The sequence below is a fragment of the Saimiri boliviensis genome, chromosome 14 (genome assembly GCF_048565385.1).
Source record: "Saimiri boliviensis isolate mSaiBol1 chromosome 14, mSaiBol1.pri, whole genome shotgun sequence".
In the NCBI taxonomy this organism is placed as follows: Eukaryota; Metazoa; Chordata; class Mammalia; order Primates; family Cebidae; genus Saimiri; species Saimiri boliviensis.
The window spans coordinates 35,202,361-35,219,966 of record NC_133462.1 but is presented as its reverse complement, the minus strand read 5'-3'; the positions used below and the strand labels follow the sequence as shown (position 1 = coordinate 35,219,966).

At 46.6% G+C, this 17,606-nt stretch overlaps 1 protein-coding gene across 3 annotated transcripts in view; it reads left to right on the top strand.

The window, feature by feature from the left end:
- The first annotated feature begins 898 nt into the window (after window positions 1–898).
- The window catches only part of LOC101049558 (uncharacterized), a 37,599-nt gene continuing 20,891 nt past the window's right edge, over window positions 899–17,606 (top strand). Inside the window, exon 1 of one of the 3 annotated variants that reach the window (XM_039466928.2) lies at window positions 899–1,064. In XM_039466928.2, the coding sequence (XP_039322862.1) occupies window positions 1,062–1,064 (3 nt within the window). In that variant the 5' untranslated portion in view covers window positions 899–1,061. Of the gene's footprint in view, window positions 1,065–7,165; window positions 7,476–17,606 lie in introns of those variants that run through there. The other 2 variants (XM_074384585.1, XM_039466927.2) reach the window with 2 other exon arrangements.

Here is a 17,606-nt window from a genome sequence, read left to right as displayed (position 1 = left end):
GCACGTGCCACCATGCCCAGCTAATTTTTTGTATTTTTAGTAGAGACGGGGTTTCACCATGTTGACCAGGATGGTCTCGATCTCTTGACCTTGTGATCCGCCCGCCTCGGCCTCCCAAAGTGCTGGGATTACAGGCGTGAGCCACCGCGCCCGGTCTAAGACATAATTTCTATAACAGAAGTTCTCATTTACAGCTTCCCCTGAGACCATCTTTGATTTCAGTTAACCTTGCTCTTTGGGGGTTAGATGTGAGATGAAAGTGCCATGCTATATAATGTTCCCTGGCTCAGTCCTACACAGCGTGTCCTGAAAAATGGTTCTTCAGTCACTGTGAATGCACCAGGGATAGATATACATAGTACTGAGAGACGCTAAATATTTAATAAGTTCTGGTTTGGTTAGCTCCCTTACAAGGAAAACCTTGCAGCAGTCCATAGCAGTGTGAGGAAGCCTTGGCCATGCCTCATCATATTTCCCGCCCCCTAGAGAACATGTGCCTCTCTCTCCTGGTGCAGTCGTGCCTGGCCGTGTCCGGGCTCCCATCCTGCTGAGGCAAGCGCATGACCCCATTGAACACTGAGTCTGATATTCCCTGCACACGCTTGTGATCCCGTGCGGAAGGAAGCAGCAGGGACAGCCCCTTGACTGAGGAAGCTAACAGTGCCCCTTCTAACAATAAGGAACAAGTCTGGCTGAAATGCAAATATCCAATGAACAGGGCGCAAGGAGGGCGCTTGCTTAGAGACGCTGTGGCCAGAACAGGTCAGAATTGATCTGTGGAGCCCGGGGCTTCTGCTGTCACTCAGAATGGAGGAGGCGGGGCGTGGTGCCCCATCCAATCAGGAGCGCTGGGGCGGGGCCCTGTCTATTGTCCCCCCCCCCTCAGAAAGAAGGAGGGGTCCACTTCGTGGTTGCTGCGCAAGCTGGGGTCAGACTCTCGGCTTTCTTGCTCCGAGAGGGACCTTTCCGCCAGGGCTTCTGTCGCTCTGTATCCTACACTGTGACCTACACTAGTCGAAGGAGACACACAGAGGACTCCGGAACGTCCTGGAAGCCGAAAAATGGTGCGTGTGAGGGACCTGGCGTCCGGGCGACTGGGAGGAGGGGCTGGAACCGGCGGTGGCGGGTCCCGGGCCTCCACGCAGTGACAACGGGGTCTGGGACCGAGTCCCGTGGCGCAGCTCGGCCCTCGGTCCCCTCGGCCGCAGTGTTTGGCTGGGCCGGCAGCTGGGACCCCTGGCGTACTGTCCCGTACCTGCGCAGCGACTGCAGCCGCGGCCCCAGAGCCCTCTCTGGGCAGCTCCGCGTCCGCAGCCCCGCGTCTCCCCACATTATGCCGGGGCCATGGGGGGATCCGCCCCGGGTGTGGGGTTCGTGCGGGAGGAGCAGCGGTCTGTGGGGCTCCCAGCCCCGACTTTCTTCTGTTAAACATTAAACTGGCCGGGCGTGGTGGCTCACGCCTGTAATCCCAGCACTTTGGGAGGCCTAGGCGGGTGGATCACGAGGTCAGGAGATCGAGACCATCCTGGCTAACACGGTGAAACCCCGTTTCTACTAAAAATAGAAAAATTGGCGTGGCATAGTGAGGCAGGAGAATCTCTTGAACCCGGGAGGTGGAGGTTGCAGTGAACCGCGATTGCGCTACTGCACTCCAGCCCGGGCGACAAAGCGAGACTCCCATCTCAAAAAATAATCATATATATATATATATATATATATATATATATATATATACTGAGATATGTTAATAAAGATTTGATTTGAGCAAACAGCGATTCACGAATGAGAAACACGCAGTCCTGGATTGTGGTTTGTCAACGGAAAAAGCCAAACTATGTAAAATAAAGAAATTTGGCCGGGCGCGGTGGCTCAAGCCTGTAATCCCAGCACTTTGGGAGGCCAAGGTGGGTGGATCACAAGGTCGAGAGATCGAGACCAACCTGGTCAACATGGTGAAACCCCATCTCTACTAAAAATACAAAAAATTAGCTGGGCATGGTGGCGCGTGCCTGTAATCCCAGCTACTCAGGAGGCTGAGGCAGGAGAACTGCCTGAACCCAGGAGGCGGAGGTTGCGGTGAGCCGAGATCGCGCCATTGCACTCCAGCCTGGGTAACAAGAGCGAAACTCCGTCTCAAAAAAAAAAAAAAAAAAGAAAAGAAATTTGTTCAGAACTTGTCGGAAATAAGAGCTCGGAGTTGGAAATACGAGCTCGGAGTCGCAAAGAAAACTAGCACTCAGCAAGGCAAATGTACTTTGGCCACCAGGAGAGCACCCCAAACAAAGGAGGGAAGGGGTTCTTACACTAACACAGTCAGTCCATGAAACCGTGTCCTGTCTCCACTGGCTGGAGTCAGAAGACACAATCTAGGCTGATCCCGATTGGCTATTTCAAAGAGAGCGGAGTTGTGGGTCACAGTGGCTGGCACAGCAGTTTCGGCGGGAGGAGCTCTTTCAGAGTGAGTAACTAAGGGCAGAGGGGACTCTTTCCCAATTAGAAGCAGGTGTGGGTTACAGATTAGGACTTGTGGGAAGGTTGTTTACTGTAACTAGGGGCGAAGAGGAACAAAGAACAAGGAAGTTAGGCTTTGAAAATAGAAAACGAAGAACAGGGAAGTGGAACAAGCTGAACCTTTGAAGAGGAATTTACTCTAACAGCCGAATAGGAGAGACCTTGGCTCAAGGAAACACAACCCCAAGAAGCCTGGATTAAGTGGTCCCTAGGCAACTCATGGCTGTTTGGTTTTATTCATTTCATGGAGACAGGAATTGTAGGAAAATCACGAATCAATGCCTGCAAGGTGTAAGTTACTTACACCAGCCAGAGCAACAGGAGACTTTCAAACAAAAGCAAAAGTACCTTCCCAGCTAAGTGAAGTGACAGGCTCTTGGCCAAGGAGATCTCCACGAAACCCTGAAAATTGAGTTTGTATGACAGGCTTCGAGGTGAGACAGGCCTCCTTATACCCTCTCCCTTTAGGAGTTTAGATGCAGCAACTGATGCATTCATGTAAAGATAAACATCATCAGACTGGAAAAACAGACTCCTTGGAGCAATAAGATGCCAAATTACAAATAAGACCTAAGTCAAGCCTTAGAATTCTTAAAATCTAGAGAAACAGATCTGTTTTTTGGCTGGGATGGAATCATGTGGCAGATAACAGACCCGCTTCACCACTCCTTCCTACTTCCTCCAAATTTTATTGAAAATATATACATTTTGGCCAGGCATGGTGGCTCACACCTGTAATCCAAGCACTTTGGAGGCCAAGGTGGGTGGATCACCTGAGGTCGGGAGTTCAAGACCAGCCTGACCAACATGATGAAAGCCCATCTTTTAAAAAAAAAAAAAAATATATATATATATATACACATTTATGTGTGTGTGTGTGTATTTACTTTTTTAAAAATAAAAATAAATAGAGACTAGGTCTCACCATGTTGCCCAGGGTGGACATAGCCCAAACTTTTGGGCTCAAGTGATCTACCTGCTTCGGACATTCAAAGTGCTGGGATTAAGGTGTGAGAAACTGTGCCACCCAAATGAAAGAAATTTAGTCGGAGTTCGGGTGCAGTTGCTCACACCCGTAATCCCAGCACTTTGGGAGGATGAGGCAGGCAAATCACCTGAGCTCAGGAGTTCAAGATCAGCCTGGACAACATGGTGAAACCCTGCCTCTACTAAAAATACAAAAAATTAGCCAGGCATGGTAGTCCCATTCCCATAGTCACAGGAAGGTTCTTTCTTAAGGGTTCCACCTGCTGGAAAGGATAATACACTGCCAGCATTTGTTCAATTTCAAGAGTGTCTGGTTTCATCTCCATGTCATCATTACGACTAAAATCCTAAAGGGACTAATTTAGCACAACGTGGTTGCCATAAAGCCCAATTTGTACCCTCAGCAGCAGCTGTAACATCCCAAGTCACAGATCTACCCTCTAAAGGTGTGCCTAAGGCTTGTGCCTGCCATACTAATACATTAACCTGTCCAAAGCTTCCTGCAGAGCTGTGTTTCAGTCCGAATGTGCTCCTTTCTAATAAGTCTATATGTTGTGCTCAGACATTGGGCTAAGTGTCAGATAAATGCTTTCCAATAATCCAAAGACCAATAAATGTCTGGATTTCTTTTTCTTTCTTTCTTTTTTTAAAGACACATAGTATGGCTCTGTTTCCCAGGCTGGAGTGCAGTGGTGGGATCACAGCTCACTGCAGAAACTCCTGGGCTCAAGAGATCCTCCTGCCTCAGCCTCCCAAGTAGCTGGGAATAAAGGTACATGCCACCATGCCTGACTGTTTTTAAATTTTTTGTACAGATGGAGTTTCACTATATTGCCCAGGCTGTTTTTGAACTCCCAGGCTCAAGTGATTCCCCCACGTAAGCCTCTCAAAGTGCTAAGATTATAGTCATGAACTAATGCACCCAGCCCTGAAAAGGATGGGAGCTATCATTTAGGGTCTATGGGATTCTAGGACACTAGGTGTGAAATAAATATGAGGAAGGTCAGAGAGCAAGCTGACATAATGATTCATGCTGAAGGCGCTGCAAGCTTGATTGAAGTTTTGCTCCTCCATTCCTCTGTGATGAATGTGATAAAGTTTAAAGGGATGGTTTTACCAGGGGCCTTTTCCATTGACTGCAAGGAGGTCATCCCTCTTGGTAAATCCTCAGTAGGACAAGCCTGTTAATGTGGTTAGAATGATCCAGTCCATAAATAAATATCACCACCCTCTGTGTTTCACAATTAGACCATCCAAGGGGGTCAGGGTTTCCCCAGGTAGTTTGGTGGGATTTTTATGTTTTTTTGAGACAGTGTCTTGCTGAAGTACAGTAGCCTGATCATAGCTCACAGCAACTTGAAACTTTGGGACTCAAGTAATCCCCCCACCTCAGCCTCCTGAGTAGCTGAGATTATAGGTACACACCACCTCTCTCCTGGCTAATTAAAAAAAATAGAGAGAGAGAGATGGGAGGGTCTCACTTCACTGCTCAGGGTGGTCTCCAACTTCTGGCTTCAAGTGATCATCCAACTTTGGCCTCCCAAAATGTTGGAATTACAGGCATGAGCCATGGCGTGGCACCCGGCCTCCCAGGCTGTTGTTGAAAGGTCTTTGCAATCTCTAAGAGTTCTGCAGCAGTCTTCCCTGACAGCGAGAGTCTCATCCTTTGAAACCATTTTGCCGCAGTAGTAGAGCATTCACTTTTCTTTCCACAAGGGGGCGAGCTTACCAGTGATCCTCATCCCCCTCCTCATCGATGACTTCTTTGTCATCAAAGCCTTTCTCTTAATAAATTCTCATAGAATCCAAGTTTTCACCTCCCAATTGGGCTTAGTTATGATACTTATAGCCACTGGCCCACACCAGCTGCTACAGCACCCCCTCCCCATGGAAGCTACCGGACTCTACTCTCTCCTCCCCAAGTGTCCTGTCCTGGGAGCCCCCATCTCTGCTCTCCAGGGCTCCGGGCTTTAGAGCCACGCTGCTGTAGAGCCCAGTTCCCAGGGCTGCTCCCTCCACCTATCCACTTCCAGCTCCAGCTCTCCACCTTTTCTCGGACCAGCCAGGAGTAGAGGTGCTGCAGCGTCTCTGATCGCAGGTCCCTGAACTGCCACCTCCACCACGATCTAGAATTCTTTTTTTTTTTTTTTTTTTTTTTTTTTTTGAGACGGAGTTTCGCTCTTGTTACCCAGGCTGGAGTGCAATGGCGTGATCTCGGCTCACCGCAACCTCCGCCTCCTGGGTTCAGGCAATTCTCCTGCCTCAGCCTCCGGAGTAGCTGGGATTACAGCCACGCGCCACCATGCCCAGCTAATTTTTTGCACCTTTAGTAGAGACGGGGTTTCACCATGTTGACCAGGATGGTCTCGATCTCTTGACCTCGTGATCCACCCGCCTCGGCCTCCCAAAGTGCTGGGATTATAGGCTTGAGCCACCGCGCCCGGCTTTTTTTTCTTTTTTTTTTTTTTTTTTTTGAGATGGAGTTTCGCTCTTGTTAACCCAGGCTGGAGTGCAATGGCACGATCTCGGCTCACCGCAACCTCCGCCTCCTGGGTTCAGGCAATTCTCCTGCCTCAGCCTCCTGAGTAGCTGGGATTACAGGCACACACCACCATGCCCAGCTAATTTTTTGTATTTTTAGTAGAGACGGGGTTTCACCATGTTGACCAGGCTGGTCTCGATCTCTTGACCTCGTGATCCACCCGCCTCGGCCTCCCAAAGTGCTGGGATTACAGGCTTGAGCCACCGCGCCCGGCTACGATCTAGAATTCTTTTAAATGCACTTAAGTTATCTTAGAATTTTCCTCCTCCATTTTATACGTAAACATAGGAGGAGAGCAGGGACTCTGCTGGTGTCTTATTCACACAATGGGTTTGAGGGTGTTTGTCTCATGGAACTGATTGAAGTGGTGAGAAGTAAGGGGGACTTCGCGGATAGCCCGCCCTCCCCTACGGTTGACCTCCAGATGCTCAGAGCAGCTCCAGGAGTGTGGATTCCGAGAAGCTGCAGAGCCCTGGAAAGCAGAAGACCACGTGCAGATGCATTTGTGGGGTTCTGTCCTTTCGAGTGCTGTACCTCTGGAGCCTGGAGCTGTGTTTTGGGCAGTGTATGGGATTTGACATCAATGGGGACGCTGGGATCAGAGTTCTTTGTATATATAAAGAAAATACATGAAGATCAAGCTAGAGACAGGTTTGGGGGCATCACCTGGACAAAGGGTTTATGAAGTTGACAATTTATTTAGGTCAGAAGCTTAAATAATCCTAGGTGAGAGTTTCTTGCTGGTGAAAATAAAGATATAGAAGGAGGGAGCATTTTTACACTGTGAGGTGGGGATGGGGGTGTGTGAGCAAGGCTTGGCCATGCCTCATCCCCAGTTCGGGCCCGCTCCAGGACATATGCCTCTTCTCCTGGTACAGTCGTACCTGGCCTAGTCTCGGTTCCCCTGCTGCTCGGAGGCCAGCAGATGGCTCCTATGGACACTGAGTCTGAAATTCCCTACACACTCCTGTGACCCTCCCCCTCCCCGTGCAGAATGAAGGAGCAGGGATAATCCCTTGAGTGAGGAAGACGCTAGTGTTCTCTTCTATCCATAGCAAGTTGGGCTGAAATGCAAATATCCAATAACGAGGGTGCAGGAAGCAGCTCGCCCTTAGAAAACCTGTGGCTACAATCTGGCTCTGCAGGGCCTGATACCCAAGGCTTCAGCGGCGACTCAGACGTGGGGGGCGGGGCTAGCATTCCATCCAATCAGGGGCGCTAGGGCGGGGTCCGCCCATTGTTCATCCGGGTACGGAGCGCATTCCTTCCCTCACTTCTTCGTTGTGCGGGCGGCCGTTAGGATCCAGTCTTTCCAACTCCGAGAGAGACCTGGTGCCTCTACCCAGGCTTCTGTTGCTCTGTCACCTGCGCCGTGCCCTGCTGTAGTCTCAGAAGCTGTAGAGAGGACTCTGGGACATCAGAAAACTGGGAAATGGTGCGTGTGCAGGACAGGGGGTCCCGAGATGGGGGAGGGGCTGCCTGAAACCGTCCGGAACCGACGGTGGCGGGACCCGGGCTTCCCTGCGGGCGACTCTAGGGTCTAGGACCGAGTCCTCCTGGAGCAGCTCGGGCCTCTGTCCCCTTGGCCGCTGGGCGGGGCTGGGCCGGCAGCCAAGATCGCGGGCGTCCTGTCCCGTCCATGGGCGGCGCCTGCAGCCTCGGCCCTGGAGCCCTCTCTGGGCAGTTCCGTGCCGCAACCCCGCGTCTCCCCAGATTAGGCGGGGGCCACGGTAGGGTCATGGGGGAATCACGACTCCGGCGCGGGGGTTCGTGTGGGAGGAGCAGCGGTCTGTGGGGTCCCCAGTTCCGCCTTTCTCCTGTTAAAAATTAACTTGAGTCACGTTAGCCAAGAGTTCATTTGAGGAAACAGTGATTCATGAATGAGAAATACCCAGTCCTACTTTGTGGTTTGTCAATGGAAAAAGCCAGTCTGTGAAATAACTTAAAAGTTTATTCAGAGACGAATGTGAAGAGACCGAGGCCAAGGAAAACACAATCCCACGAGGCCTCGATTAAGGGGTCCCGAGGTGGCTAATGACATTTTGGTTTTATTCATTTCAAGGAGACAGGAATTGTAGGAAAATCATGAATCCGTGCCTGGAGGTGTATAAGTTCCTTTGGTCAAAAGGCGGGAGCTGTGGAAGCGGGGTTAGAAGGCACAAGAGGTTTAGGGATTCTGTATGTGGCAGTTCGTTGAGAGTGTGAAGTTTTGTCAAAAGTTCGGAGGAGATAGGAATGAATGGTGAGGGAAGGGAGTCTGTTATCTGCCACGCGATTACATTCCAGCCAAAAAACAGACCTGTTTCTCTGGATTTTATGAATTCTAAAGCTTGACTTAACCTTCCCTTCTATGGCCTTAGGTCTTGTTTGTAATTTGGTATCTTATTGCTCTGTTTTCCCCAGTCTGATGTCTATCTTTGCATGAATGCGTCAGTTGCTGCATCTAAACTCCTAAAGGGAGAGGGCAAAAGGAGGCCTGTCTCAACTCCCAGCCTGTCATAGAGAGGAACTCAATTTTCAGGGTGTTTTCGGGGTCGTCTTTCCCAAAAACCGGTCTCGTCACTTAGCTGGGACGGTACTTTTGCTTGTTTTTGTTTGAGACAGAGTCTCCTGTCGCCCAGGCTGGAGTGCAAGGGTTCAATGTTAGAAATAAAGCTTGGAGATGTATGGAAAAACGAGTGCTTAGATAAAGGATTTTTTTAGCAAAGTAAATTTACTTCTGTAGAAGGGTGTGTTTCGTGTATGGAGTAATGGTGAGAGCATATAGAATAAAGGAAAATAGGATGTTTTATTTTATTTTATTTTTTAATTTTTTTTTTTTTTTTTTTTTTTTTTTTTTGAGACGGAGTTTAGCTCTTGTTACCCAGGCTGGAGTGCAATGGCACGATCTCGGATCACCGCAACCTCCGCCTCCTGGGTTCAAGCAATTCTCCTGCCTCAGCCTTCTGAGTAGCTGGAATTACAGGCACGCGCCACCATGCCCAGCTAATTTTTTGTAGTTTTTTAGTAGAGACGGGGTTTCACCATGTTGACCAGGATGGTCTTGATCTCTCGACCTCGTGATCCACCCGCCTCGGCCTCCCAAAGTGCTGGGATTACAGGCTTGAGCCACCGCGCCCGGCCTTATTTTTTAATTTTTGAGATAGAGACTCGCTCTGTAGCCCAGACTGGAGTGCTGGGGTGCGATACCAGCTCACTGCAATCCCGGCCCCCCAACCCTCAGATTCAAGCGATTCTCCTGCCTCAGCCTCCTGAGTAGCTGGGATTACAGGCAGGTGCGACCATGCCCGGCTAATTTTTGTTTGTTTGTTTGTTTTGTTTTTTGTTTTTTGAGACGGAGTTTCGCTCTTGTTACCCAGGCTGGAGTGCAATGGCGCGATCTCGGCTCACCGCAACCTCCGCCTCCTGGGTTCAGGCAATTCTCCTGCCTCAGCCTCCTGAGTAGCTGGGATTACAGGCACGCGCCACCATGCCCAGCTAATTTTTTGTATTTTTAGTAGAGACAGGGTTTCAGCATGTTGACCAGGATGGTCTTGATCTCTTGACCTCGTGATCCACCCGCCTCAGCCTCCCAAAGTGCTGGGATTACAGGCTTGAGCCACCGCGCTCGGCTTAATTTTTTTTATTTTTGGTAGAACTGGAGTTTCACCGTTTTAGTCAGGCTGGTTTCAAACTCCTGACCTCATGATCTCACCTCGGCCTTCCAAAGCGCTGGGATTACAGGCGTGAGCCATGGCACCCTACCCGGTTTTTATTATTATTATTATTATTATTTTATTTTATTTTATTTTTTTGAGACGGAGTTTCGCTCTTGTTACCCAGGCTGGAGTACAATGGCGCGATCTCGGCTCACCGCAACCTCCGCCTCCTGGGTTCAGGCAATTCTCCTGCTTCAGCCTCCTGAGTAGCTGGGATTACAGCCACGCGCCACCATGCACAGCTAATTTTTTGTATTTTTAGTAGAGACGGGGTTTCACCATGTTGACCAGGATGGTCTCGATCTCTCGACCTCGTGATCCACCCGCCTCGGCCTCCCAAAGTGCTGGGATTACAGGCGTGAGCCACCGCGCCCGGCTGGTTTTTATTATTTTTAATGTAGCTTTTGTTTTTGTGTGTGTGTGTCTGTTTTTTTAATTGGTTAGGGTTGAATTGTATAATTTAAAGTAGACCTGGTTGGCTAAATATTTAAACTTTTTAAGATAAGGTGGATGCATGATGGGAGAGAAGGGAGAGAAGGAAGAGATTGTTTGTGTCAGATTAGAGAGCTAGTCCTTTCCTAAATAAGTAAAGGAATGTGAGCTGGTGCTGTGGCATGCTTGGGCATGTAGCAAAATAAGAAGGAAGAAAAGGAGATGAAAGAAAGTGGAGGGTACTTGGAATTAAGCGATAAAAGGTTGAACAGGCTGTTTGAAGAGAAACTTTGTTATACTTTTATTTTTTATAATTTTTTAAACTTTTTAAGTATATTTTGACTGTGGTGTTTGGCTTGATTTTTTTAGAAGAAAAAGTTTATTTGCATAGGGTGGGGGAGAGTTGAGGAAAGTTTTGATGAGAATTGTTTTAATAAGTTTTTCTATTATTCCCTTTTTTTTTTTTTTTTTTTTGAGACGGAGTTTCACTCTTGTCGCCCAGGCTAGAGTGTAGTTATTTATTTATTTATTTATTTATTATTTTATAGTTGTTTCAATGTGGATTGAAACCTTGTAGCTATTTGGTTTTGGGCTTTGAATTTATTTGTCACTCCTTGTGGAACTTTAATGGTATTTATATAAACTTCAGGATTAGAGGACTTATTAGTGGCGTTTTTTTGAGGGGGGTGGTTGTTGAAATGTTAAGGTGAAAGGGATGGCTAATTGGACTAGAACACAAGTTTTGCTCTAGTTACTTTGTAGTGTTTAGTAAAAGTCTGCTGCAATACTGTTATATATTTGTTTGGGGATGACTAAGGGCAGATTGCAGGGTAAGCTTTTGGAAAGGGTAAGCTTTTGGTGGGGGTAGAGAGAGAGAGCTTGAGTGCTTGTGAGTGCACTTGGCATGACGACTTATTCTAAGCTGTGGGATTTTGGAAAAGAGTCATTATATAGATTATATAGCTTATATAATATGATTATATAATATATAATCTATAGGCTATATAATATTACATAATTATATATTGTAAAGCTATATAATATAATAATATTATATAATATAATTATATAAGATATATAATTGGATAATTTATGACCTGTCACCAGAGGGACCATTTAAGTGGAAAGGAGACAGTCTGGGCCTCTGGCCTACTGTGCACATAAGTGCAACAGTTTCTTTTGTTTAACGTGTGGATGGAATATTTAATTTATTTTAGCCAGGTCTTTGTATTTTGGTATTTTGTTTTAATTGTTAAGGTTTATTTTAGGTTATTTACTTTGATAACAGACACTTTTTTAGGTTCAGGAATAACAGGTGTTTGGTTTAAAGCTGAAACTTGGAGAAGGAGGAGGAATAATATGTATTTTAAAAATACTTGCCGGGCGCGGTGGCTCAAGCCTGTAATCCCAGCACTTTGGGAGGCCGAGGCGGGTGGATCACGAGGTCGAGAGATCGAGACCATCCTGGTCAACATGGTGAAACCCCGTCTCTACTAAAAGTGCAAAAAATTAGCAGGGCATGGTGGCACGTGCCTGTAATCCCAGCTACGCAGGAAGCTGAGGCAGGAGAATTGCCTGAGCCCAGGAGGCGGAGGTTGCGGTGAGCCGAGATCGTGCCATTGCACTCCAGCCTGGGTAACAAGGGCGAAACTCCATCTCAAAAAAAAAAAAAAAAAAAATACTTATAGGATTTTTCCCATTGACATTGGGCCAGGCTTAGGGTCAGTGGAGGTAGAAGTGGTCATAGAAATTAGGATACGGTGGTATTGGTGAGATTGGTAATTAGGGGGAGTAGTTTTGTTTTTGTTTGTTTGTTTTGTTTTTTGTAAAATGGAAGAGGGGTTTTAAATTGACATAAACTCTGTTTGTAGAGGTTTAATTTTGGTATTGGGTGGTTTAAAGGAAATAGCCCCAGTTACTACAAGGTTGTTAGCCTGTGGGAGTAAAGGAATGCGTTTTGACTGTAGGTGATTTTAACGGTGAGAACTAGGGGTAACTGTGGAGATTAGAGGGCCAGAACAGAGATACAGGACAGAGAAGCTGGTTGTTTGTGGTCCTTCAAATTTCCCCAAGGTATAAGAAGACAAGCATTAAAAATAATGGTTTGGGGCGAATCAGACCTAGTTATATAATAACGAAGTAGCTAGCAACAGAGTGAGGAAAGAGGGAGAAACAATATAAACGTTATAGAAGAGTTAAGCTTTTTTTAACTTTAATTTTGTAGGGCTTTATCTTGAACTAATGGGCCATGATTTTGAAGGTGGTAGTGGTCCTTGGGCTTGGGTGTGGACTTATTTTCTTTGTGCTGTTTGGACTGCAGTTTCAGTAGTTAGGAGCACTGAAGTCCTTCCCAAACTGGTTTGAGGTTTTTTTCTTTTCTTTTTTTTTTTAAGGCTAGTCAAGTGAAGCAGTGGGAGTGGAGAAGGAACAAAGAAATCTGTAGCTGGTTGTGATCAATTAGTTGTAAACACCACTGTACTCGGACCAGCCTCTTTTGGTCTTTTGATGAGGGCTCTATCTCTAGGTTGGTGTTGATGTGTCGAGAACTTTAGGGACAGTGCCTGTTCTAGGAGACTTTTGGTTTTAAGAGGAGAAAGTAGATAGACTAAGTATATAGTATTTGAGGAACTGATTTTTGGTTTTAAATGCAGGAATGTTACTAGTAGAATGTAAATAAGGTAGCCTATATAGAATTTTATGAGGGGATAAACTAATATCTTGAGGGGCAGTTTGAATTTTTAATAAGGCAATGGGGAGACATTTAGTCTAGGGTAACCGGGTTTTTAGGATTAATTTGGTTGGTGACTTTTCAGTTTGATTTATTCTTTTTTTTTTTTTTTTTTTTTTTTGTTGTTGTTGTTGTTGTTGTTGTTTTGAGACGGAGTTTCGCTCTTGTTACCCAGGCTGGAGTGCAATGGCGCGATCTCGGCTCACCGCAACCTCCGCCTCCTGGGTTCAGGCAATTCTCCTGCCTCAGCCTCCTGAGTAGCTGGGATTACAGGCACGTGCCACCATGCCCAGCTGATTTTTTGTATTTTTAGTAGAGACGGGGTTTCACCATGTCGACCAAGATGGTCTCGATCTCTTGACCTTGTGATCCACCCGCCTCGGCCTCCCAAAGTGCTGGGATTACAGGCTTGAGCCACCGCGCCCGGCCGTGATTTATTCTTTTTATCCTTCTTAAAGAGGATGGATGTTAAGGAATATGGTATTATTTTATGTTTAGCACCGGGGTACATTTTTTAAATAACATTTCCTGTGAAATGGGTTCTGTTGTTTGAATTAATGTTTTTCACTAGTCCAAACCTGGGTATGATGTTTGTAATTAATGCTTTTGTAGCAGGAGCAGCTGTGAGAAACAGACCTCTTGAACACCAAACTAGGAAGGAAGGGGTGATTTACCATCAGGAGCAAGGTGGCATAGTTGCCTAACAGCCAAGCTCCTCTAACAAAGGAAACCTCTGCCTTTGTATAGGTTTACAACTCTAGATATTAGATTTGAAAGGGTCTTGGGTTTTCAATTTTAGAATTTACATGTGAAAGGGTCTTGGTCTTACAACTCTAGTGAAAGGGTCTTGGGCCATGGAGCAGGCGAGGGTATAGTAGCTTAGGTGGGGATTTGATCTTGTTTAAGTAGAAACAGTGCCTTCTGGAAAGATTGCTCCACACCATGCCTGCGATCTACAGGAGGGCAATTAAGGTGGCACCCAGTCTGCCAGCCTTCACTTCTCCTGTTGAAATTCATTGTGGAAGTTAAGTGGGGGGAATGGTCTTAGATGCTTAAGGGTCTCTTCCCTCACTCCCCCCTTTGAGAATCTCATCTATAACATTAGTGAGAATTCTCTCATTCTCATTTTCATGATCCTCTGAAAAAATTGATTGATAATGATGCATATAATATATTTGTGATGTGGTTCTCTGGTCTATTACAGCAGTGAAGAATTTCTCTAACCATCTGAAGGAACAGGGGAAGCAAACAAAGGAGTAGCAAGGAAACACCTATTACTATTACAACACAAGGATTCAGGGTTAAATCTGTGCCATACCTGCAGAGTTTGGTCACGTCTCTTACAATATCCTCCACTGCTTGACCTTGGTCATCTATGTGTAGGCAGCAGTTGGTTAGATTGAATTTGCAACAGACTCCTCCTTCAGCTGCTAGCAAATAATCAAAGGCCAACCGGTTCTGACAAATTGCATTTCTCATATGAGTTTCTTGTTGGGCCAAAATGGACAGAGTTTTACCTGTTTCATTAACAAGTATTTCCACAGCAGCCTGCAACTGGATAATTCGATTGAGCATATGGATAGGAGTCCAGTGTCCCCATGAGCCATCCTCCACCCATGTGGCTGGCCCATAACACTTAATAATTCTTTCAGGTGGCCACTCATTATCTTCCCACTCACCTGTCTTTAGACTTCTCTTCTCCCAGGTGGAGTGGACTGGTTGTTCCAACAACTCATCTGTCTTGGCAGACAATAGGAAAAAGGGAGACTTAATGATGCCTATGATACAGCTACCTCTCCATCTTTTAGGCAGTTGTGCATATGCTCTTTTACATAACTTTGTTCCCATCTGAGGGAAACAGCCTACCCACTGGAATGACAGGCATTTAAGGCATTTAACCTTAGGGTGACCTGTTTTGGGCTTCCCTTCTCCTCTGTTTTAGCTATCAACTTAATAGGGCTGTTCCATCGCCCTGGATTACATACCTTATACTGAGTACCATTATATAAACAGGTTCCCTCTTGTGTCCCTGCACATTCATAATAACTGTAGAACAAAAGAATGGCAGTAACTTTACGTCCTACCTTGGTAACCTGGTGCAAACAGAACATCCTCCAAAATCAGTTAATGTCCCTACTGTACAAGTCCAAATTTTTTTTTTAAATGCATTTCAGGTTTTGGAAGTCCAAATATTAATTAGAATAAGTCCCACGATGAACTTTCTCATGCTTTGGCCATGCATGGACCAGCCAGCTTCTGGAATGTGGCTGGAGCAGGGCTTGTTGTCCTTTTTTTTTTTTTTTTTTTAGACGGAGTTTCGCTCTTGTTACCCAGGCTGGAGTGCAATGGCACGATCTTGGCTCACTGCAACCTCTGCCTCCTGGGTTCAGGCAATTCTCCTGTCTCAGCCTCCTGAGTAGCTGGGATTACAGGCACACGCCACCATGCCCAGCTGATTTTTTTTTTTTTTTTTTTTTTTTTTTGAGACGGAGTTTCGCTCTTGTTACCCAGGCTGGAGTGCAATGGCGCGATCTTGGCTCACTGCAGCCTCCACTTCCTGGGTTCAGGCAATTCTCCTGCCTCAGCCTCCTGAGTAGCTAGGATTACAGGCACGCGCCACCATGCCCAGCTAATTTTTTGTATTTTTTTTTTTAGTAAAGACGGGGTTTCACCATGTTTACCAGGATGGTCTCGATCTCTGGACCTCGTGATCCACCCACCTCGGCCTCCCAAAGTGCTGGGATTACAGACTTAAGCCACCGCGCCCGCCTCAGCTGATTTTTTTTTTTTTTTTTTGTATTTTTAGTAGAGACGGGGTTTCACCATGTTGACCAGGATGGTCTCGATCTCTTGACCTTGTGGTCTACCTACCTTGGCCTCCCAAAGTGCTGGGATTACAGGCTTGAGCCACCACGCCCAGCAACTGTCCTTCTTAAGGTGATTCTGCAGTCCTTGTCTGGGTCTGGTCTATTTAGCTTCCCAAGTTTCAGCTGCTGCTGGTTTGTCACGGCTGTGGTGGATCCAGGCTGGGACTCCTTTTACGACTGTGGGAGTGGTCAGGATCAGGGTCTGGGGTCCCTTCCACTGTCGATTCAGAGGGACTGCATTTCAGTCCTTTATTCATACACAATTACCTGGTGAGAAAGGGTGAACTGAGAAGATAAGCCTACAGGGCATCTTCTATTTACCCAGGTTGAAATATCCTCAGTGATTTTTTTTTTCCATAGAGCTTGTAGCTGTTGTCCTAGCTCAATTTCTCCCCACTCCCAAAGAGTTGCCAGGAGTGCCTGCAGTATGAGAGGGGGCCTATGATATAAAACTTCATAGGGGGAATATCACGAGTACATTTAATGTTGAATAACACCAAGGGAAGTGCCTGCACCCACTTTCTGTTTCCTGACACATTTTCTCTAAGCTGTCTATCCTCTCCACTGTTTGCTTGGAGAAAGTTCTTTTCCTCTTGAATTTAACAGTCCTTTTTCTTTTTTTTTTTTTTTTGAGACGGAGTTTCGCTCTTGTTACCCAGGCTGGAGTGCAATGGCGTGATCTCGGCTCAACGCAACCTCCGCCTCCTGGGCTCAGGCAATTCTCCTGCCTCAGCCTCCTGAGTAGCTGGGATTACAGGAACGTGCCACCATGCCCAGCTAATTTTTTGCACTTTTAGTAGAGACGGGGTTTCACCATGTTGACCAGAATGGTCTCGATCTCTCGACCTCGTGATCCACCCGCCTCGGCCTCCCAAAGTGCTGGGATTACAGGCTTGAGCCACTGCGCCCGGCTTAACAGTCCTTTTTCTTTGTACAGGGCTTCATGTACTTGAAGAGTTAGGAAGGCATACCGGCAATTAGTATAAAAGTTCACAGTCTTATCTTTACTCAGTTCTAGGGCCTGGCTCAGTTTAGTCTTCTGAACGGAAGTACCCTGAGGTAATGGCACGGTCCTGATTAGTGTCCAGAGTTACTACTGCATGGCTTGCACACCTTTCTCCTTGTGGATTAACAAAACCACCTTCATTCACATACAACTCCCAGTCTACTGCTGTTCATGGTTGATCCCGAAGATGGGGCCTGCTGGAATCAACTGAGTCTGATACTTCAACACACTGTGTTTAATTGGGCCTTCTGGCACTGGGGGCAAAGTGTTGCAGACCTTAACAGTGCAGGCTCAGGTATTTGATTAACCTAGCATTTGTTAACCAATAATGTCCTTTAGTATTCATTAGAGTCATTGCTGTGTGCAGTGCTTTGATATTTAAATTGTGTCCCAGAGTTGATGTTAGAACTGCCATTTTTTTTTTCCTTTTTCTGACACATACAGCATGAGAGGCTTTGTTAAGTTGGGTAGCCCCAAAGTCGGGGCTGGCAAAGGTTTTACTTTCAGTTCCTGCCACTACTGGGATCCCCGTTCAAAGGGTTCCTTGTCTCCCCCAATCTTTGTCAGTTTATGTAGGGGTTTGGCCAGTACTGCAAAGTTTGGAATCCATAATTTACAGAGACCCATGGCTCCCAGGAACTCTCTTGCCTGCCTTTTAGTTTCAGGCTCTGGCAGGTTGCAATGACTTGTTTCCTCTCTGCTCCTAGGTTGCACTGTCCCTGCTGGTTGGTGAACCCCAGATATCACACTTGCTGTTGGCAAATCTGGGCTTTCTTTTTAGGCTTTATACCCACAATCCTCTAGGTGCTGAAGTAAGTCATCTGTTCCTTTAGCG